General features: G+C 32.8%; 1 protein-coding gene across 2 annotated transcripts in view; it reads right to left on the bottom strand.

The window, feature by feature from the left end:
* The window catches only part of LOC143232121 (T-box protein 12-like), a 70,619-nt gene that overhangs the window by 12,109 nt on the left and 35,191 nt on the right, over window positions 1-23,319 (bottom strand). For both annotated transcript variants that reach the window (XM_076467210.1, XM_076467209.1), the window contains exons 2-3: window positions 16,417-16,828; window positions 5,402-5,675 (exon numbers count right to left, since the gene is read on the bottom strand). In XM_076467210.1, the coding sequence (XP_076323325.1) occupies window positions 5,402-5,675; window positions 16,417-16,828 (686 nt within the window). The remainder of the gene's footprint in view (window positions 1-5,401; window positions 5,676-16,416; window positions 16,829-23,319) is intronic.

The following is a 23,319-nucleotide window of genomic DNA, read 5'->3' on the forward strand; positions in this document are numbered from 1 at the left end:
CAGCCGTCAAAAGAAGTGTACCTGTGTATCAACAAAGAATTAATTTGCTCTCTCTCTCTGTGAACGTCGATAAAAGATTCAGTTCCAGACCAGATATAAGACTCAGTGTTGTTTGTAAGTTTGTAAAACTCTTCTATATAAACCGTCGTTTGTAATAACTGTTAGTATATAGTTATACTATATATATATATGGTATATAGGCAATATCTCACCCAAATATGTTTTGTATAGTATGCCTTTTTATTTATTTTTATTACTTTTTGAAGACATCTTGAAAGTTGTGTTTTTTGCGAATCTAATTAGGTAGGTAATTTGGTAATTGTAGCTTGTATATTTGTAGCTGAGAAATTACACATTGTTGCAAAAAATTCGGAACTTGGTGGCATAATATTGACATATCATTAGACAGAAATGGTTCGACTTCAATAAAACTTTCAAAATTGTCCAATACATTTTTCTTTCCAATGTAAGAGACTAAACATTTTCAAAACAATGATTAGAAAATACAAAAGACATACTTATAGAAAAAAAAAAAAATTTTTTTCTGAGCACAAAATAAAAACTATGACGATTCAATTCATGTTGAGAAAACCTAGAGCAATTGTCCACAATTGAGACATCTTTAAAAAATACTTGATTATTTATAAAAAATTGAGAAATTTTGGTGGTCGACTTCATTTCATTACTTCATTCATGTCTTTATAATTTTTCACAAAATACGCATATTATGCTTTATCAAAGTAATGCCAAGTTTTGCAAATATCTGTATTTATGAATAGGAATGCAACATCAAAAGTTAGTTTGTTTTTAAGCGAGAGTTAGTAATCATAGAGGTGTTTTAAACAGTATGTCTCTGCAAACTTTTCCTTTGACCGTCAAAATTACCTAAGTCTCAACAGTGAACTGGAAGAGCTAAAAACCAATGAAATAAAACAAGGTAAAAAAGTACATTTTCAACCACAAAACACAAGTCCAAAACTATACCCGTTATAATTACCAGATTCCAGTGTAATAATTAAACAGCTTAAAAATAATTAAACAGTTTAAAAGAGAAGAGCGAAAGGCTATCACATTTAGTACCAACAAAACGCAAACGCAGAACGCTAAGGAAGTTATTCGAGCAATGAAAAATGTGAATGATACGGTGTTAGACGAAACTAACAAAGAAGGATGGAAAGTAAAAATTATCAAACTGCTTATTTACTTCGAACTTATTTGTGTATTTCAAATTATATTTTATTTTGTTATAATTAACATTATTTATTTTTTTATGATTTATGACATGATTTTTTTAAATATCAATGTTTGCCTAATAGAGGGCATCGTGTACAGTCGATGTTGGAAACTAATTAATCATTTATACCCTGGAACTAGGGTTAGAGAATCACCTCTGACAAAGGAGTTTCAATGCTTTAATTTTAATTAACAGACTAAAACATTCAGTAAATTAGTCAATCTTCTTTATCCTCTAGGCCCGGCACGGCCAGATGGTAAAGGCACTAGTAATCTGAGAGTCGCGGGTTCGAATACCCGTCACATCAAACATGCACGTCCTTTCAGCCGTGGGGGCATTGTAGTGTTACGGTCAATCCCACTATTCGTTGATAAAAGAGTAGCTCAAGAGTTGGCGGTGGGTGGTGATGACTAGCTGCCTTCCCTCTAGTCTTACACAGCAAAATTAGGCATACTTAGCGCAGATAGCCCTCGTGTATATTTGCGTGAAATTCAGATCAAACCAAACCTTTATCCTAGAACAGACCTACCAACCACAGCATTGAAGGAAGAAAACTTTATAAATAATTCTAAAAACTCAAATGTGAAAGTAAAATTTGTTTGTTTGAAGTTAAGCACAAAGCTATATAAAGGGCTATATAAGCTCTGCCCACCACGGGGATCGAAACCAAGTGTTTAGCTCTGTAAGATATATCGCTGTGTTACTGGGGGGCGTGAAAGTAAATAAGAACATTTTATATCAGCCACAATAAATCTGCTACATTCAGTGCCGAGGAGACCATTCTCACAATACCAGAACTCATCAGTGAGCTGTTTTAGTGATGTAGGCATTATATTGTAACGGATTTTCTATTACATGTCAATTTTAATGTTTATGTGTCTTTTGGTTAGATATGTATTTAGAAATGTGTGTATCATATGTTGTTAAATGTGTATTGCGAAAGTCTCTCCTGTTCTCTAAATTTGTAGAACATTCTCGAGAGTAAGAATCAATACTTTTCGATGTGAGTAGGTAAAACCCCAGTATTGTTGCCTTGGCTGAAATTTCTAGAAAATCTCCTTTCAATCTTATAAACCTTTATAAAGTGCAGCACGTGAGAGACAGTTTTAATATTGTTTGTCTGCTATAGTCAGTCAGTATACTACAAACTTCGGAAGCTATGATTGTGATAAACGCTTATTAATCGGAAAACTACATATATTTGACCAGGAACATTTATAGATTTCGAACATTATAAGCCATTCAATATCAGAGAATTAACTTCGAACGTAAGTATTTCTACAAGAATATTAGGTATCGTTCTCTGTAAAAAAGTAAACTTATAAACCGCGTAGGCCAGCCGTTAAATGAAGTGTATCTGTGTATCAACAAAGAATTATTTTGCTTTTCGTAAATGTCGATAAAAGATTCTGTACTAGGCCACATACAAGACTCAGTATTGTTAGTAAAACTCTTGCATACAAACCATTATTTGTAATAACTATCTGTAACAAATGTTATTATAAATTATATTGTTCTTTGTACATTAAGATATATTTCTGTTAAGAAAGAAAACTGTGTGTATTAATCTTGTTAGCAAATGTCATAAATTTGATACAAATTGACATTCAATTAACTTCTTAATTCAAATTAAAATTTCCGGCTATTTGAAATGGTAAGACGTAACGTTTGTAACATAATAAATCGGAGACAAATCATAATACGTAACAATATATATAAATATCAACAAGCGAATTGTAATCATAACTGATTTTATTTAAGCCATTTGCAAATTATATTTTTAGGTTCAGAATTAATATCAAAACCATTTTAGTTATTTTAATGTTATCATCCATTATTGATTTATTATAACGCCAGAACAGACTATTCTTTAAATCGCCCTCTTCTATTCATTTATTTACACATGGGTTAGGCGTAATTCGGGAGATTCAAGGCTCGGGTCTCCTTGCCTCAAAAATACCTTCCACACATTGGAGTCATGAGTGCTTCATAAAAGTGACTGTCAAGTACTTGGTTGAATAAAATAACCAAAGAGTTGGGTTGGCAGCGGGTGCTGTCGAACGTCTGCTTTTCTTTCTGTTTACCTGTTATAAATTGGAGTTCATGCGAACATTCTAGGCAAAAGGTTAAAAATGTTCATTTATTTTATAATATTCGTAAATTTGATTTGAATGTGAAATAGCACTTTTGGAAAAGTGAACATTCCAAATCTGGTTCGTAGCCTTTGGCTTCTTAAGATCACCAGACCGTAAGCATTATATATATATTTTTTTTTATTTTTTTTTACCTTAAGCGCATAGACAGAGAAATGGAGGGTGCAATCACATCTCCTTAATTGTGCCAATATATTTATAAAACATATATAAAAGGTATAAAACTGCCCAGTTACCATCAAAATACTCCATTTTCAGTAAGAATTACATTTCTTTCTCTGAAATGAATGCCCCTCAGACACTGCAAAGTAGCTTCGCCACTTTTCCTTCAAAAGAAACATCCCGTTTGATAGATTTCTGTTTACGCCTCCGGTCCTGCACATATGTAGGCTTAATTTTTCAACCAAAACTGTCAGTAGAGTTCAGAGAAAAAGCAAGTCTTACTTATAGTATGTTGTTTTGTAATGTAGAGAAGTAGGTTCTACTTGACTTAATATTCTGTCCACGAGTCTTAATTAATACTTTTTTCTCTAGAAAGGTTTCGTTTGTTTTCGGAACAAAGCCACATTGAGCTATATCCTGTGTTCACCGCGGGGATCGAACCCTGTATTTTAGCATTGTAAGTCAGTGAACTTGCCGCTGCTCCATCGGGAAGAAGAATAGCTTTAGACCTGAAGATTTAATTATCTGTCTCGAAGTAAATGTTAGTACTTTATGTCACAAACACACATATATACATACAGCGTGAGGCAAGATTCACTGTACAGCTGTATAAAAGTGTACAACTGTATTGTGATTTTTGTCCCATCCTGTATGCATATATCAACCTCTTTGATAATGTCCAAAGTAGTTTATAATAAGACATATTTTAAAATGGTATTCGTTATAATTATGTCTAAAACGTAAACATTTTAAACATATAGTATTATCCACGTGTAGTATTATTCATCAACATCAACAAGTTTCCTCCACAAACCGTAGAAAACATTATACGCACACATCTAGACAGAAAGCAAAATCAACTAAAAAAGTAAATATACCCCACGATTTAAAAAAATCACGAAACCATATATTGCTACATACCATATATTCCCAAATATGACAAATTCCAGTTAATACCAAGTTTATTCAAAAACGAGGCACAAAACTATGCTATATACTATGTAAAAACTACACTGACAAACACAACACCAACATTATTCATAAAATACAATTTGATAACTGCCACGACTTCTGTATTGGAGAAATATGTAGAAAAATGGAAACCAGATTCAAAGAACACAAAAAGTTACCTTCATACGTTTTCGAACAATGCAAGTCAAATAAACACAACATAACCATAGAAAAAACCCAAATACTAAATAAAGAAACAAACATAAACAAACGCAAAATTAAAGAAGTCTTACTTATACAACAACTCAAGCCCGAAATAAACCAATACAAAGGAACGCCTTTATACCTATATTAATAAATATATCCAACATCTAAGCATGCCCTCTACATTCCTACACTCAATTACACAACCACCTTCAAACATGTGATCAGCTACCTGTTAGTAACCCTTTCTTTCTTTGTGAACCTGACGATGACCGAAGAAGGTCGAAACGTTGTTCGCTCCTCTACTAGTGCTTTCTCTATCCATACCAGCCGTTTTCAAATATATAATTTTCTCTACAAGTGGGTTTTCTCGTCATCATGAACTAGTATTATTCACTAGTGTTTGTTTTTACTGATCAGTTGTTATTTGTTTACGTATAGGTTATTCCAAGCCCATCTTATTTATCAATTATAACAAAGTAAATTTGTTGTTCATTGCAACTATCTACAGTGCACATCATTTCCTAATAATTATCAGACTTTAAAGTTCTAATTAAAACTGAGGTATCTCTTTAGAATTTTCAAATGTGTGTAAGCCCAATGTTAACACCCCTAAAGTCGCTCTAGGTTTCAGAAATGCCATTTCTGTAATCATATAGAAGAGAGAAACAAAAAATACAGAGAATAGTATACTTACATGACCTTGTTTATCCATCTCGTTATTCGTGAGTTTGATTTTTTCAAACGAAACTACCTGTTTCTTTAACTGGTCACCTACAAAGGGAGAGTCGGAATGAAGATGAAGCCTCGTCGGGGACGGAGGATCAGCTTTTCCCGCAACAAGCCACGACGAACGATGATAGGCGTACCTGTACCTCTTGTTATCGACAGGAACAATGTCTAGAAAGACAGCGTACTTGGTCTCTGACGCTAGGCCGGTAAAGGTGACTCGCACAGTAGGAAACATGCGTCTAAACATAAAGTACAAAAATTAGAAGAGTATGTTCATTTGTCATTTGTGTCAAATAGTTGTGTAATGTTAAATTTAAAAGTGCTAAACTTTAATGCCAGATACAGAACAGATAAATAGAAAATAATCTACCTAAATGACAAAATATTCTACTTTTCCTTTGGGATTGGAGGCTACGCTTGAATGAAGGTAAACAAAATTTTACACCACTTATAACTGAAACGTGATATTTATACAAAGTTCATTAGGAAAAAATATTAATTCCTGATTTAACTGGCATAACTCGAAACTGTAGTCCTCAGGAGATCAGAATTTTCTAATATGAACAACAATGCATGTTTTGTTTCCTTGGTAACATTTCTCACGGTTGCATGGTAACAAGTTTTATGTGGTTGTTTGGTAGTAAGTATCAACTGTCCTCTGCTAGTACAGCGGTAAGTCTACGTATTTACAACGCTAAAATCAGGGGTTTGATTCCCCTCGGTGGACTCAACAGATAGCCCGAGGTGGCTTTACTAAATAAAAACACACACACAAGCATCAACTGTTCGTCTGGTAGAAAATTGAAACACTCAAAATACTCACCTGTTGACATATATAGAGAGATATACAGAGGGGAAAAAGACAGAAAATCTTAATTTCTTTTCAGTTACTAAGAATATTCTTTGGTGCCACTTTGGCTACTGTTTTATACAATATGGGCTGTCTTAATATTGTAAAAATAGATTCATTATTTGTTTAATTCAACTGTAGAGGCATTGTGCAAAACACATGTAAGTAGTGAATTTTTATATAATATATAAAGTTCAAAAATAATACGTGACTCTGGTAGTTAATAGCCTTACGCAACAAAATAGCCGTTTAATAGAAATTAATTTATTTTGCAATGAAAGGAGTTATTATGATTTAAAAAATCATATCTTATAATCTACCTCTCTACCCTGCAGTGAGAATCTAAATTGAACATTCATTTACCTGATTTTTATCTCCTAATGCAAGAAGCTACTGCGATTTTTAAAATGTATACTTTTCTTACCTGGATTCAGCAACCTTTCATCTGATTGATCTCCTCAACATAAAAGTTACTTTGATTTCCTTTTAAATGAATATTATTTTATAGCGCTATGTCTACCTATTTTATTTGTATTCATTACTTGAAGTGAACATATTTCCTTTGAAACATGTACATACTGTTAATTCCCATAAGTTGTAAAATAAGTGACTGGAATTACTGGTTTCCCACATCTGACATTCAAAACATGTTGGTCGGGTTGTAAATTGACGTCCTGTCCCTTACGCACTAAAAAACGTAAAAATAGCATAAATTGGCTTCATCACGTTATCACTTGGGTTAAAATTATACATAAGAATTACAAACGAAGTAGCTTAAAGTCTGTCTTTAAACGGTCTAGTATTAACACTGGAGATGTAGTTAGAATGTTCCTTAATACATGTATACTTTCGAAACTGAAGAAGTTCAAAAGAGTCAAAATCAGCACTCATCTTCTGAAGATATCAGTTATTGATATTATTAACTTTAATCTTAAATTTTCCAACCCTTCATTTACATTATATGTGAATTAAAACCATACTTTGTTGGTTTGTTTGTTTTTTTTAATTTCGCGAAAAGCTACTCGATGGCTATCTGTGCTAGCCGTCCCTAATTTAGCAGTGTAAGACCAGAGGGAAAGCAGCTAGTCATCACCACCAACCGCCAACTCTTGGGCTACTCTTTTACCAACGAATAGTGGGGTTGCCCGTCACATTATAACGCTCCCACGGTCAACCTCACTATTCGTTGGTAAAAGAGTAGTTTTGCGCGAAATTCAAAACAAACAAACAAACAAAACCTGTGCTTTGCAAACCATATGTATGCCTACCCGACTTTTAGCGTCTAAGTTTGCAGACTTTCCCCCAAATCACTGGTTGTTGTTTTTCATTTTGTTATAACTATTTCACAAGTGAATGTCAATTGTTTCTTTCTTTCCAAGATGTGTTAAAAGTTTATTTAATACTGAACACTTAACCACTATAAACAATCGCATACACATGCAAGTTTTGTAACACTATCTCAGTATTGACTGAGATAGCAGAAGAAAGCTAGAGAGGTAACAACATATTTATTTTAATTACAGTAAATTACGTGTAATATTTCAACACATATTCAGTGCCTATCCATGTTCTATAGTATTTATGATGTTGTAAAACTGTGTGTGTAATATCCAAATAACAATTATATTTAGAAACGTTCAAATATTTTACTGCATGCTAGATTAATTAAAAGACAGCTGATAGATTACTGTTAATACTTGACGGTACTGACATTGTAATTCTGTTCTTAAATTATTATCGTATGACTTCCGGTTGATTTTCCTCAAATAGAAATAAAATTATAACAAACAAAACTTTATCCAATAAATAAACGTATAATATTAATAAGACCCACATAGAATACATTGTGGAATTCTATGCATGGGACGAAAAATTTATAAATACTCTCGTAGAAACACATATGTATCTATAACACATGTACAATTAACTTGACAGAAATGCATGAAATCAAAATGAAAGATAAACGAGTTTGTTGAAAGGAAAATGAGAGAGCAGAATCGGTACCTAAAGTTAAATGGTGTATAGTTCAAATCTAGCGAAGCATTAAAACCCGCGAAACACGTTCGGATATCGGTATGAGATCACTAATAAACTTTAACTCTCCGGTTATGAAAGCTCGACCCGTAAACGTCAGTGGCTTATAGCAACCAGAATACAACAAATGGCATGCTTTACGTTGTAACGTAATTTAAGTTGTCAAAGAAGACATAAACAGAATAACGTGCAATCAACTTTAATTATAATCGCATCTGTCCATGTTCTCTAAGCATCGAGTATCTTATGGCTTTATAGTTCTGATGTTCTATTCTGTAAATATAAATACCTATATATATATAGTTTAAACTTACTTCTTTAAACTACGTTACATTTCATTGAACTGTAGTTTGGTTTAAAGTTTTTACACGAGTGCTATAACATGTTTATTTGTTTTCGTTTTTTGAATTTCACGCAATGCTACACGAAGGTTATCTGCACCAGCCGTCCTTAATTTAGCAGTGTAAGACTAGAGGGAAGGCAGCTAGTCATCACCACCCATCACCAACTCTTAGGCTACTTTTTTACCAAAGAATAGTGGTATTGACCGTCACATTATAATGGCTGAAAGGGCAACCATAACAAGTTGAAGATATCTCGCTACTTACTCTTTATTGTTGCGAGTTAATCCTACAGCATCTGGTTTTCCACTTTTTATTGTTGGAAATTACGTTTACTGTATGTGGTTCCATACTCTCTATTGTTGGAAGTAAAAACATTTTATTTTATATGCTAGAACAAACAAACTAGGCCCATTTTCCATTAAAATTGAAGCTTTCCCATGTAAATATTTAGAGAAGTTTCACTGTTGAAATGAGTGTTCTTTTATGTGTGTCTCTTTCAACCAAATAATACAATAGTTATTTTAACATGATGCTAAAATGAAAATGAGACGTTATATATTAAAGATAACCAATGCCATCCACAGATAACGAGAGACTGCTTCTGATCAAATGGGTTCTAACTTATTCAGTGTTTCCATTAAGCTATCGAAAATTGGTTTATATTCTGTTATTTGGAAAGCGTTTAATAGAGAAGAACACTTTTGCTAATCGTTCCTACTTCCGCAGAGGGTTAGGGAGTTCGACTCCTATTATGCGAATTTTAGGTTCTAAACCTATCACCAAACATGCTTGCCCTATCAGCTATAAGGGAGTTATAATGCCAAATTAGTCCCATTATCATTTGTTAAAAAAGTATCCCAAGAGCTGGCGATGGGTTGTATTAACTATCTGTCTATCCTTTAGTCTGTCACTTCTAAATTAAGGACGGCTAACGCAGATAGCTCTCGAGTAACTTTGCAAGAAATTCAACAAACTTGCCCAAAACAAAGTATTTTGCATGCAAAGCCTATATTTTTTGCAGAAGGCCTAAGAGCTGTCTCAAAACTTTTCAAAAGTTCTTTTATATTTTCAAATAATAATAACACATCTAAGAACATTTTAGATCTTATCTAAAAGTGTTATACATACATAGATATACGAAAGAACAAAATGCAGAATTAATATACTTATCTATTTATCTATTAACAATGCTGACTGAAATCTGTGTTGCACTATAAAGCATTTGAATCTTGTTACTATCTTTGTTTACAACTGGATGTGAGAATGATGCGATGTTATTTCTTAGAAATCTATAAAACACTTAACGACAATGAAGATAGTAGCTGTCTTATGTCGGTGACATATAACGAAACATTGTATATACTAGGCAATCATCGTGTCAAGTTAAAGTTCATGGGATATTATCATAAATTACAGTTTTTTGTTGTTCTTTCTTTAGGTGTTTTATTCTAGTAAACTCTAATTCAAAAACTAAATATTACGATGATTTACATTAAAACAGTCAACTTAGTGGAAATGGGATTTACTGTTGGTTTTGTTTCGTTACTTTATGCAACATAGGAAACATCTAGATAGCTAGAGTACAGTGTATCAGCAAAAAGGTTGTGTGTTCATTAAACATCTCCAAAGTAAACATTACAACACGTAGAATAACAGCAACAAAAAACATAATTTTATCTTGACGACCTGATTCAAGATTTACGTTCTGCTGATCTGAAGTAGTGCAGATTCTGTATTATGCTCTCATTTTATTTCTTGTATATTCCGAAGTCTAGTACTCGAATGTTGTCGCTTAATTGCACTGGACGTGTCACTTACAAACCGGATTAACTCATGCTGTTAATCTGGGTATAAAGCCGAGCCGCTACTTTGCTTTCTACTGCAGTGAAGTCTATGGTAATGTGAGCTCAACTGGTCAGTCTGTTCAAAAATCGGCAGTGAACTAAAAACTTGTAGACCAGATGAACCAATTCTGTTAATCCATGTATTAAGCCGAACGACAGATCAGAGGCGACCTCGCCGCTTCTACACGGAGACAACCTACTGCCAGCACGGGCAGTGTTCTTCAAGGGTCGACAGATGTCGGGAAATTAGTGCACAGGTTAGTGATGTTTTTCACTAATCAAAGCTACGTCTCGATAGCCTTCTTTCTCTGCGTCTGTATGGCTGGTGTTTATGGCCTTATGTATAGTATGAACGGTACTAAGGTAATACACTGATTCAGTTTTAATAACTCCATTATTATTCGGAACATACGTTGAAGTTGGACAAAGCGAGCTATATATATATATGTGTGTGTGTGTGTGTGTGTGTGTGTGTGTGTATACCTACCTCGGCATCATTGGAATGTTCATCTTGTTCAGGTTGAAGGCTTATCCGATGAAGATAAAATGGTTTCTAAAACTATTCTCAACTTTAACGTTCATGGTCATTTTCCCTTCAAAGTTTCATTGATTATACACAAACTAAAACCACAGCCACTTCTATCAAACTTTAACTAAACTTCTCCCTAACAACCTTCATTGTATATTTAATCTTCCTAACTAGGATTACATGTTCTGTAATTTTGTTGCACATTTAAAATAAACACTTTGTTTAAGTTTGAAATTTTGCTTTTTTTTTAGATAATATGCTTGGGTGTGTGTGCACGATCTACATTTAAAACTAAGTAAAATACCGAGATATTATTTGGAATCAGGTGTCGATTTAGCTTGATTAGCCAGATTTCATGTAGGCAAAACTGTGTATACATTTGTTTACATAATGTTATTTTCTGGTGAGAAATGAGTGGAGCTTTATGAAAAATAAATTTGTCACTCTAATCGTACTTTTAACTCCGGACTCAGTTTAAGGAAATGTTTCATAGCTTTATATCGTATGTATACTCCATTTCAGACTTTCATGAGTTTTTTTTTTTTTTTTGCAATTCATGTTCGTTTTCAGACATTCTTGCATGTTTTAGATTTTCTAACATATTTTAAAACATATGTATAGCTACTTCCTGGACTACTTACGAACCTTGACAGAGATCCATGTTCAGCTTTAAATCTTTATACGATGTACCTTAATGCGTGTACTAATCTCCTTTAACGAGATCTTCAGCATACACAATGATAATATATAGAAATTAACAATGCAAATAAACATTCTATCTCTTAAAACGTTGTTCATTCGTATAAGTCAATTTATAATGGAAGTTAGAGATCATAAATATAAACTTAACTAAAATGTTCAAATTTTAAAATGACTGCGTGTTTTTGCAGTCAATTCTATTCTAATTCTGTTGAGGAAGTAAAATATTAGGAAACATGAAATGCCAGATCTCCATAAGAAGCCATAGATTAATTTGTGTAAAAACACAAGGTCCTTGGTCTTTTCTGTGAATTTTTACATATTGACTGGGTATTATATATTACCACAAAATAATACTGAACTAAACAGAATGTTTTTTTTTTTACTACGGCAGTCCCTTAAAATACATTCTTTCCAGCGTAGGCTCAGGGGATAGTTATACTTGAGTACATTGGCTATAACCAAGTGTCATTGAGTGCAATGGTTATTTATAATTACATCAGTACACTGTGTCTTAACACAAGTAGCTAATGGGCTAAAAATATTCAAAGCACTCAATATATTTTTTCAAGAGCGTAATTTTTATTCTTTCAATTATCAGTTCTTTAAAAATACAATTAAATGTTCCATCATAGTTACAGGTTAAAGTCAAATAAAACAGGTAATATTTAAGGATAGGAGACGGTTTGAATGGGTTGTGAAACGGTATGACCACCATTATACAAAGAAGAGCACTATACCCGTTATATTGCTATATGTCCTTCAAACTTTTATTTGTTTCTCCATATCGTATTTTTCAGAGCACCAAGGAGTTTCTGTAACACGAGACTATAATTTTATTTATTTCTTCTGTAAAATATACTAAATCGAGTTTTTTCACGTAAAAATGCAAAAAGAATAATATATAATACACTTTTTTCTAAAATACATAAGGGCAAGATAAAGAAAGTAGTAGCTAAAAATAAGCTGAGCTTTTTATTAATTACCCATGGAAAAAATAATTTATTATGATCACGTTTCACTGCCAAAAGACGTTCTTATCATAACAACTTTTTCATCTCTTCAGAGAAGAAAGATTATTAGGTCTAAGAAAGTCATATAATAACTATCTTTGACTAATACAGATATGTCTGTTACAATCTTCTTTGTTAGGGGTTTCAAGTCAGAGATGTGGAATGACATTTTGAACCTGTCTTTGGTTTGTTAGGAGTCACTGTTTTTACAGATGAACATCTGATACGTTTATTGTAAAATCCGTGACAGTTTGTGGTAAAATATCCCAAGGGAAACGATATCTTTACTATAAATGTTTGGTGTTACTAATGGTATAATTATTCGGAGTATTATTTTCGTCTTTATACCATTAGCAAAACTAGCTCATCGTCTCAATCATTCCACAAAACTATAAAATTTTGGTATTTGTATTTACGTTAACTACGTGTTTATTTTGATTCACTAACTTAATGTATTTTTGTTGAAGAAGAAATTACATATTATTTGTAATACTGCTTCAGGAAGTGTGTGAAGATTGATAGCGAAGAGTGTAGTGTCATCACTGAACAGCTTGATGGCCTTATATACATATGAATAAATGTATTTATTTTGTTAAGTTTAAAGCTACTATTAATCGATGTTTCTTTAAAGTGCATATTATTGCTGTGATGACGTGTCTCCTAATAATTTGGCATGGGTCACTCTACTGTCCCGACGATACATTCGTGGAATTAGAAAATAAGTTACGTGTTGTAAAGTAACCTGCAGAAAGTTTCTGTGTTTGTTTCTTTTCTGAGATATCACAAATGATTTTTCCTCGGTCTTTACAAACTATATCGTATTTTCATAAACATATCGCCCTTTGTCATTTGTTTCACGAAATATATAATTATTTTCTTATAATCTTAATAAATTGATTGTCTAATGCCATGAATGTGAATAGGGTATGAAAGTTAGGCATGTTATAATGGTGTCATGTTTCTCAAAGAAAACTAATTCTACGACAGTACTTTAACTTTAAAACTGGTATTTCTGCGTTTTCATAGTAAAGTATAACCGTATTATTTCATCATTGTTACTGTCATTAAAATTATTGGTTAGACTGTTCAATATATCAAATTTTATTACTTTTTAACTTCATATTCGTTACTACACTTTTATTAAGGATTATATTGCATTGTTAGTTTAATATGTGTGTTTAGAACAAATTAAATCTTCTAAGGTGGACGAATTTTGCGAGATATTACTTATTTTATGACTAAAAATTTCGTTGAGAGCGAGAACACCCAACTGGTCAAACAATACATTCTAATCTTCACAAAAAGGAACGTAAAAAAGTATGCTTAGCTAACTATTATTTTTAATAGTTTTCCCTCTAAGTACATAGCTAGCTTGCTTTGTTTGGAAATCAATACTTAAAAGCACTGAAAAGAAGTGCGAAAGATAGCTTAGCAGATAAGAAAGTAGAGTGAGGGTAATGTGGGATCAAGATATAGGGAAATAGGTTTTAACAATCAGAGTCATTTTGTAGAACCTATTTTGGTTAAGTCTCCAACGATTGCCATACTTTCTTATAACAAACACCAAATACATTGTTTTCTATATATCAAACAATATTTCCAGTTGTGTCTCCATGCAAACAAGCATATATGGAAACAGTTGTAAATATTAACAGTATTAATTACAGTGTCATCTTTTGACCCCATATCGGATCTATTTGGTCTTTTCCACCCAAGGAAAGATAGAATTTGTCATAATTATTGCTGTATTATGAATATTATGAATGCGTAAATTTCCGTAGGCTTACATTTTTTAATCTGACTTATTTACAAAATAATTATACTTGCACTTACAAAAGGATGGATGATATTTTGTTTTTACTCAACACGTACCTATATATATATATATATGAAGAAATAACATAATTCATTACAATTTAGTTTATCCCACTAGTACGTTGTACGACTAATAACGCTAAGCGCAAATAGGCCATTGTGCAGCTCCGCTCTTATTAACAACAACAATAAAAAAGCTACACAGTAACTAAACATTTTGAACCTCTTTCAAAACACATAGTCTTCTATCTCGTAAAATTATGCTTTGTTGATAGCCTATATATTAATAATATTTTCAGATATTCATGTGTCGCTTCTTCACCCGTCAGTTTAGGTATAACACTGGATTCTAATGATGTATCTATTACTTGTAGTATTCTAAATTTTTTTTTTTCTCATTTGCAACTTTCGAAAATATCTCTGAAACATTTATCAAATATAGTTACATGATAAGTAAGACACAAATGCCAGAAATTCAGTGAGGAAATAGAATCAAATACATTTAAAACACAGCAACCTTTATTAATTATTTGCATCACAATAACAAAATAGAAACCTTTTAAATCTCAGTTTTCTTCAAGAACAAAATTAAGAATGATATAAGTTTAAAATTGGGAAATGTGGTTTTAATTCCAATTTTGATGTTTGTATCCTTTTAATTTTTTGTTGATTATTTCAGTGGTCACCAACAGAGAGAACAAACAATACATAAAGTGGCTTGTCTGTACAACCGTCATGATGAAACAAAAGCCAAAAAAAGTCAGTTATCTTAGGAAAATGACTAAAAAACAGGCAATGCATGACTTTCACGATATGATAAGTATGGCAGTCTGTAGCATATATGTATATAAACGAATTTAGTTTAGATATACAAACTACATAATATAATAAAACTGTGCTCCTTATTACTGAAGAAAACTTAAAAACCACTTATAATGATATTAGGGGGAAAATTATTAGAACGTTCACTGAAGACCATAGAAAAAGAAAGTACATTTTTTATTTACTCGCGTAAATATGGGTGATTATCACTTTATTATCTTATGCATAAAAGTATAATGTACATCAGTAGAATATATTTGTGAAATAAAACTGCATTCAGGTAGTGGAAATACAGACTCAAAATTTTTACTGATTTTTTACTGTGATTTAAAAATACATAATGTAGCCTAAAGTTCTTAATAAAAAACACACACAGCATACTGACATGTTCTTCATAACGTAAAGGTACTTATATAATATTAATGCCATGTAATACTCGATTCGAAACTGTCTTATTTTGCAAGAACATCATTTCATTTGTTTGTTTGTTTTTGAATTTTTCGCAAAGCTACTCAAGGGCCATCTGCGCTAGCCGTCCCTAATTTAGCAGTGTAAGACTAGAAAGAAGGCAGCTAGTCATCACCACATACCGCCAACTCTTGGGCTATTCTTTTACCAACGAATAGTTGGATTGACCGTCACATTATAACGCCCTCACAGCTGAAAGGGCGAGCATGTTTGGTGTGACGGGGATTCGAACTCGCGATCTTCGGATTACGAGTCGAACGCCTTAACTCACCTGACCATGCCGGGTCCATTTCATTTGAATTTGCTCAAAGTTTCGTAAAAGTATATTTATATCTAAGGTTGTTTAGTCTTGTACTTGTTTGTTATAACAATATTTTTCTTTAAAATATTTGTTAAAAAGTTTGATATAACTTAAAGTTTTGAATTCATGTATTTAAATTCAGTTGTGTCCTATAATATGCATCCCTAGTTGAACACCTATACGTAATAGCATTTGTAGCTCAACTTCAACTATGATTTTAATTTTCCTCATGAAAAGATTGATAAAAAATTAGTATCCTACCTCCCCATTTTCGTAATAATCATCTCTGTTCCCAAGTCGTTAAATTTTTCCCATAGATCTTTATTTTCCAACTGACACTCCACGTTTCTGAGTTCTTCACTGTTACAACGAGGCTTAAGGGCGCTAGCATACGGATTTAGAGACGATTTATTTTGTTCAGTATTTGATTTGTCGTCTTGGGGTGATGTTTGGTTTACCCCCAGTTCATCTTCTCCTGAATCGTCAGAGAATGAGGTCATAGAATACAGCTCCGTCTTCTCTTCCATTCTTTCTTCTTCTAAGTAAGGAGCCCTTTCTTCATTAGATAAGGTTTGTACAGGAGAACTCGATGCAATTGAATGTTGGCGGTCCGGGATCATCTCTACGTCTGTCTCAGGACTTCTATTACACGCCCGAAAACTTTCAGTGGGTACTGCAAAATGTAAGACACAGACGATTGGTATTATGAAAATATTTAGAAATTTGTAGCCATAAATAAAAAAAGAACATGTTTGTTATTTTATTCTGTTTATTTTTTGTGAACTTTCACCATTGTTCCAAGACACTAAAATTAAGTTTAAATGAATCATAAAAACTCGAACTACACAATATTCAATAAACTTCACACATTTTGAGGAATATTCTTAAATAGGAAATTTATATGTATATAAAAATATATTTTATTTTTACTTTCATGACCAATGTGTATCTGTCTTTTATCTGTATAATCTTTTCTTCATTAATTGCACCACACTATTGTGTGAGAATTCGTGAGAAATTAATTAGACATTGTAAAATGTTTTCAGAAGATAAAGTGTGTATTAAGTACATATCTAACATGACACAAAAGAAACACCTCTTCACATGCTGATATGTTTTCTTTATCCGCTTTTTAAATAAGTTTCTTAGCACTTGTGTGTGAAATATGTGAGTATATGTTAATGCAGCTATGCCTTGTATCACGTTTGGTAGCCCGAGCTAACATTTAGCACATAGTTTAATATTACGAGTATCATACGAGTGGTTTAATTTCCAAATAAGGTAAACTAGAATTAGTCAGTGGTTTTATAACTTTTTCTTATATTAACAATCATCAAAACGTTCATTTCGGTTTCCTAATGTGCTTAAGTGCATATTTTAAAACACACAGATGCACATTTGTATATACATTTTCATCGCCGGTATGAGTGTATACATAAGAATCTTTACACATATCACCACACAATTTTACTTTTCTATTCATCAGCCAATGTCATAGAGATTATAATGTACCAAACTACATGCCTGGGGGGGTTGTAGAAATAAAGGTTAACAAATTATGACCTCTTAATAAACTTGCTAGCACATTTCTGAGTAAACGTAAAACTAAAATATCATTAACAAGCCACGACTAAGAGTAACCGGCGCATTAGTAAAGTTTTCTTTTTTTAATTTCGCGCAAAGATACACGAGGGGTATCTGCAGCGTAAGGCTAGAGGGAAGGCAGCTAGTCATCACCACCCACCGCCAACTATTAGACTACTCTTTTATCTTCGAATAGTGGGATGTATATATATTATAACACCGCCATGGCTGAAGGGGAGTGTAAACTGATAGGTGTAACGTGGATTCGAACCCACAACCCTCGGATTACGAGTCGAGTGCCTTAACCACCTGGCCATGCCGGACCTGCTAGTAGATAGTGTTTGTTGGTAAAATCAGTACGTTGGATTGTGAGTGAGGACAAATGAACTGCTAAAAGTCAAAGGTCACAAGTTCTGATTCCAAACGTCAGTATTCAAATAAATATAGAATAAAAAAAACATTCAAAAATATAAGAAACTCAAGGTTTGGCACATTTACTAAGTTTGTCATATTTATGCAAATACATTATATTTATGAATATACAAAACATAGAATGGGGCCTTCTGCCCTTGCAAATAAACTATTTTGTCCAATAATAACTGAATATTCACTTACTTCCATTTCTTGTTTGTTTGTTTAGAATAAAGTACAAAGCTAAACAATGGGCTGTCTGTGCTCTGCCCACCACGGGTACCGAAATCCGACTTTTAGCAAACTGAGTCCGTAAACATACTGCTGTGCCACTGGGAGGGCGCTTTCATTTCTATCCTTAATATTATTGTTATTTTTCGTATCAAGTGCCATATAGTTTCCTGATCATACTAACTGAAGTGCTATGAACGAAACAGCGTGTAAGAAAATATTTCTTTTTTGTTGTTTTTTTAATTTGACAAAGAGAGATGGTTTTATTAGAACCTTTCTGTTTCCCCTACTTCAAGCTTCTTTTCTTTCTGGCTCATCAATCAAGACAAAAATACATTTGCTGACAGATGTCTTGTATTTCTCAGAAAACACGGTGTTTAGTTAAGACTCTCACTATGTCGTGTTGTCACAGCGAATTTTAAATGCTGACGATAAAGAGTTTTATCCACTTGAAGGAAGTTCGAAAGAGAAAGAATTAAACCAAATTCTGGTTAGATCTTCACAAAAATTTATTTCGTTAGAACTCTACTTTACATGCGATTTTATTCGATTAATGAATACTTTCAATTAATGACTTCCAAAACTTGTTTTTAGTAACTATTGTCCTCCGGCTGAATATTATAAAATAATAAAATATTTTAAGTGAAACTTTTCTTCGCTGTTTTTAGGAACAACTTAGATTAGTTCCATTACCTTTGACCAAACTAACAGAAATCAAAGGTGTCATACACACAGGTGACATGCACAAATGAAGACAAAAGGCATTCGTTAAAGACATCTAAACATATTCTAATCACACGGGATCTAAAAATGAGGATAAACTCTCATGACTAAATATTATCTAATGATCATAATTTTCTTTCTTATTTATGTTATAAACGATAATATAATTGAAATGAACGCAAGGAGGCGCTTGGCAACGTTTACACCTAGATCGGACATGAGAGATCTTGTTGCTATATCGTATTCCTTTCATTTCATGATGCATAGTATAAATGGATCCTGAAGAAAAACACCCAACGCGAGATCCTGGCATGGCCAGGTGGTTACGGTGCTCGACTCGTAACCTGAGGATCCCGGGTACGAATCTCCATCACACCAAACATGCTCGCCCTTTCTACTGTGGGGGCGTTATAATGTGCGATCAGTCCCACTATTCGTTGGTAAAAGAGTAGCCCAAGAGTTGGCGGTGGGTGGTGATGACTAGCTACACCTTTAGTCTTACACTGCTAAATTAGAGATGGCGAGCGCAGATAGCCCTTGTGAAGGTTTGCGCGAAATTAAAACAAAAAACAATTTCAATGTCAAACCCTTCTCTTTGTTTGAAGGAATTGCATACATAAACTTATCAAATTTTCCTTGTTTTGAAACTGTATTGCTATTTTGCTGTAGTAAGAATATTATTATTATATATATATATAAGATACTTAAACAGTAATTTAAAAATATCGTTCTATAGGTATACTTATTTCGAGAGAAAGTGTATAGTTTTGCCTGCAATATAGTCTCCAGAACAATAAATAAAAGTGAATGATCTTTTGTATACATGAAACATTAAGATAATTCACCGATCTTTCTCAAAAGTGTTGTAGATGACTTTAAAAATTAAATTAGTGAATTTTGTTCACGGATGTACACATTTAAACTGCACAAAACAACAAATGGAAAGTTTTTTTTATATACAAATAAGGTATTTAGTGATTTAAAACGCTCTGACTTTTGGTCATTTAGCTTATGCTCATAAATAAACATTTGAAATGGCGACTTTGTATTTTTGCACACATGATATTTTGCTTCAAAAATGCCTGGCATCGATGTTAAAAAATTAAAATAAGAATTTTAATAGGTAGACTTCAGTATTCCTCACGTAGATCTGTTTCTACGGCAGCATTTGTGTCTGATTTTCTTAATGGATTGTGACGCGTCTCCCAAGAGTATTCCATACATTTTCGATGAGAGTGAAGCTGGTGCAGGTGGAGTCCACACAATATGATCAGTTCCTCTCTTTTTAAAAAAAAAACTGATTAGTCTTACGTAATGTGGTCTGGCGTTAGCGTTGGTTAAGTTTCAGTATGAATCAGTTACACTAATTTATGACATCTCAAAGAATCTTGAAACGTGGTCCATGTAATATTAATAACATCATTCTATTAAATGATGTAAAGACCTGAATAAGTAATGTTTTTTCCTCTTTGTACTGAAGTTCCACTTCACCAAAAGTTCTGAATGCGTAATATTCCTCTAGAAAAATGGGGGTGGGGGCCTTATGAGGCCTTCAAGACTTGATAGCCATGGATTTGTGTGTCGAGGGGTGAGTGGAATTTTAGAAATGAAAATAGAACAGTGTTAATATACTATCAAACCTCGATGAAACATGGCATACTTATAGACCGTCATAACTGAATTTTATGAACTTAGTTTTGTTCAATTACTGAGTGCTCAGACCCTCCTTTCTGAAATCATCAGTACGATGAATTGAACAAACTTTGATTATGTCTTTAACATTTCTTCTGTGCCCTGTTTATTTCCCATAATTTGTCAGTGGTTAGCCTATAGAAAGTTAACACCACCAAAATATTTACTATTTTAACAATATATTTTATAATTACAAATTGGGTATATTAACATATTCTCAGCCGTCTTCATTGTATCGCAATAAATAACATGCCGAAGTATCAAGTTTTATAATAAAACACACGTGTTAAAGTTAAGTTTATTTCATTATTTGAATTCCTATTGCAGACACCAAAAGAATGTTTAAAACCTTTAAGTATGATTTGTGTGTTTTTTTTTTATAGCAAAGCTAGAGCGGGCTATCTGCTGTGTCCGCCGAAGGGAATCTACCCCCTGATTTTAGCGTTGTAGATCAGAAGACTTACTGCTGTCTCAGCGGGAGACAATTCTGATTTTTATTATCTGTTTCAATACGAGAATAATTTTCTAATTAGTGATATGAACGTTCGATTACAGCAAACTATGTTAAAGTCAAACTAGAAATCTACCTGGCAACGAGTGCAGTTAGTTAAACATACTTTTCTTACACTCTTATTTCTAACAATTAGAAAGCATTGTTTTATCACTTGGGTAACTTCGCTGTTTCTATATTTTAAGCCGTAAATCTGTTTGTGTATTATATTTCAAAATGAACATAACCATTTTGCTTGCTGTCGAAAACAAAAAAATCATCCCTACCACGGATGAAAGGAGTCTTTGAATTTGCACAATTTGTATTTAGAGTGATTTCAACCACAAACACCAGACAACCATTTCATTAATCAAAATTATTCTACTTGATTCATGAAGAGCTATCAAGACGAAAAAGACTCACTCACTACTTGTAGCCTTCCTCTTCTAAAATTAGTTTTGATTTTATTTCGCAGCTTTGCAACTATCATGTTTGCTAGAAATTTCCAATTCTAAAATAATCGTAGTCGAGCCGTAACAACCTATCGAGAATATTGACGGACTTAAATTCGTTTCGTGGTTCTATGTAGGAGTGAAACTATTTAAGTGTCTTTGAGATTTGTCTATAGTTCATGAACAGTGGAAACTTTTGTAAATCATTTCGATGTGATAGATGTGAAAAACATTATAGAAGATCAAGATGTGTTTGCACTTCTGATCATATCAGTGATCCTAAGATGCTTTACTTGCATAACAAGAGAAGGAGGATTAGTGTTGCATTTAAATCTTTAGTCTTGCGGTTCGTTACTACAATATTTAAGTTTTGGCTATACTTGAAATGTTTTGTGTTGAACCAGAAACTTCACGTTATCTTTCGCAGTTTAGTTTCCTTTTGCTGCTTCACAGACTATGTTTAAGGTTTGTATTAAGATGTTTGAAAATAGGGTTAAAATTATTATCTTAGTTTATCTTAAGGCAAGTTTAATTCTGATATATCATAGATGTATACGCTTAAGCCTATTATAAAATCGACGACCCCATGTTATGACAAGATATCTAAGCTGAAAATTGCTTGTAAACAAACTATGTCTTTTAAAGCATTTTGCTTTAAATAAACAAAATATTCAACTTCTTGTCAGTTATTTTGTTTGTTTGTTTCTAGCTGCAGAAGTAAACATTGTATCATAGTAAGCTTCACAAAATATTTACGAGATATTTTCTGATGCCGTCTTTTTTGATGGAATCATTATCAAGTTACGCAATCATGTATTTCCAAGTCGTAACCATAACTTTAGAGTTATTTATCCAAAATTGGTGGCGTTAAAAAAAATTAGCAATACGTTTTCATGCTAGTACATGAACGTATTATAAGATATTTATGTAGCATATCTATACATATATAACACAGAGTGAATTCGTTGTCTTCCATCATCTGGTGCTGGATATAACGGTCTGAAACGTGAAGCTAACAGTAAATTCTTCTATTTACAAAGTTTGTAAACTTATGTTATAAGATAGCCATCAACATATCAAAACCAGTGTTTTCAAACAGTTATAACAAGAAGAAAGCAATAGACTTTTAATTTGGACGTTCAAGTGAAGAAATCGTCATCTTAAAATATATGTCACAATTAATTTACCACGAGGGACGCCTTCCTCTTTGTATTCATTCCCTATCCTTTGTTAATCCTCGTTTTCTTTATGTTATATTGTTTCAGATTATCACGTTTCTTCTACCATTTCTATTTGCTCGAGCTTGTTTTAATGTCATTAGGTATTTACTAACATTTCCCATATTTTATGTATTGTTCTTGCTGGCCAATGTTTCCTCTATTGTTGCTCATTGTTCACGTTTTCTTCATTAAGTTTTTAATTGTTGTTGTTATTCACATTGATCTCAGACTTTTCGTTTCTTCAATTGTTACTGTTCGTCTACATTTTTCTAAATATTCCACTTTCTAACTTTTTTCTGTGCTATTTCTACTTACGCATGTTTTCTCTTTTCGTGTTTCTTCTGCTAGCTCAGTCTCTTTT

Source organism: Tachypleus tridentatus, chromosome 11, assembly GCF_004210375.1.
Source record: "Tachypleus tridentatus isolate NWPU-2018 chromosome 11, ASM421037v1, whole genome shotgun sequence".
NCBI classification, from domain to species: domain Eukaryota; kingdom Metazoa; phylum Arthropoda; class Merostomata; order Xiphosura; family Limulidae; genus Tachypleus; species Tachypleus tridentatus.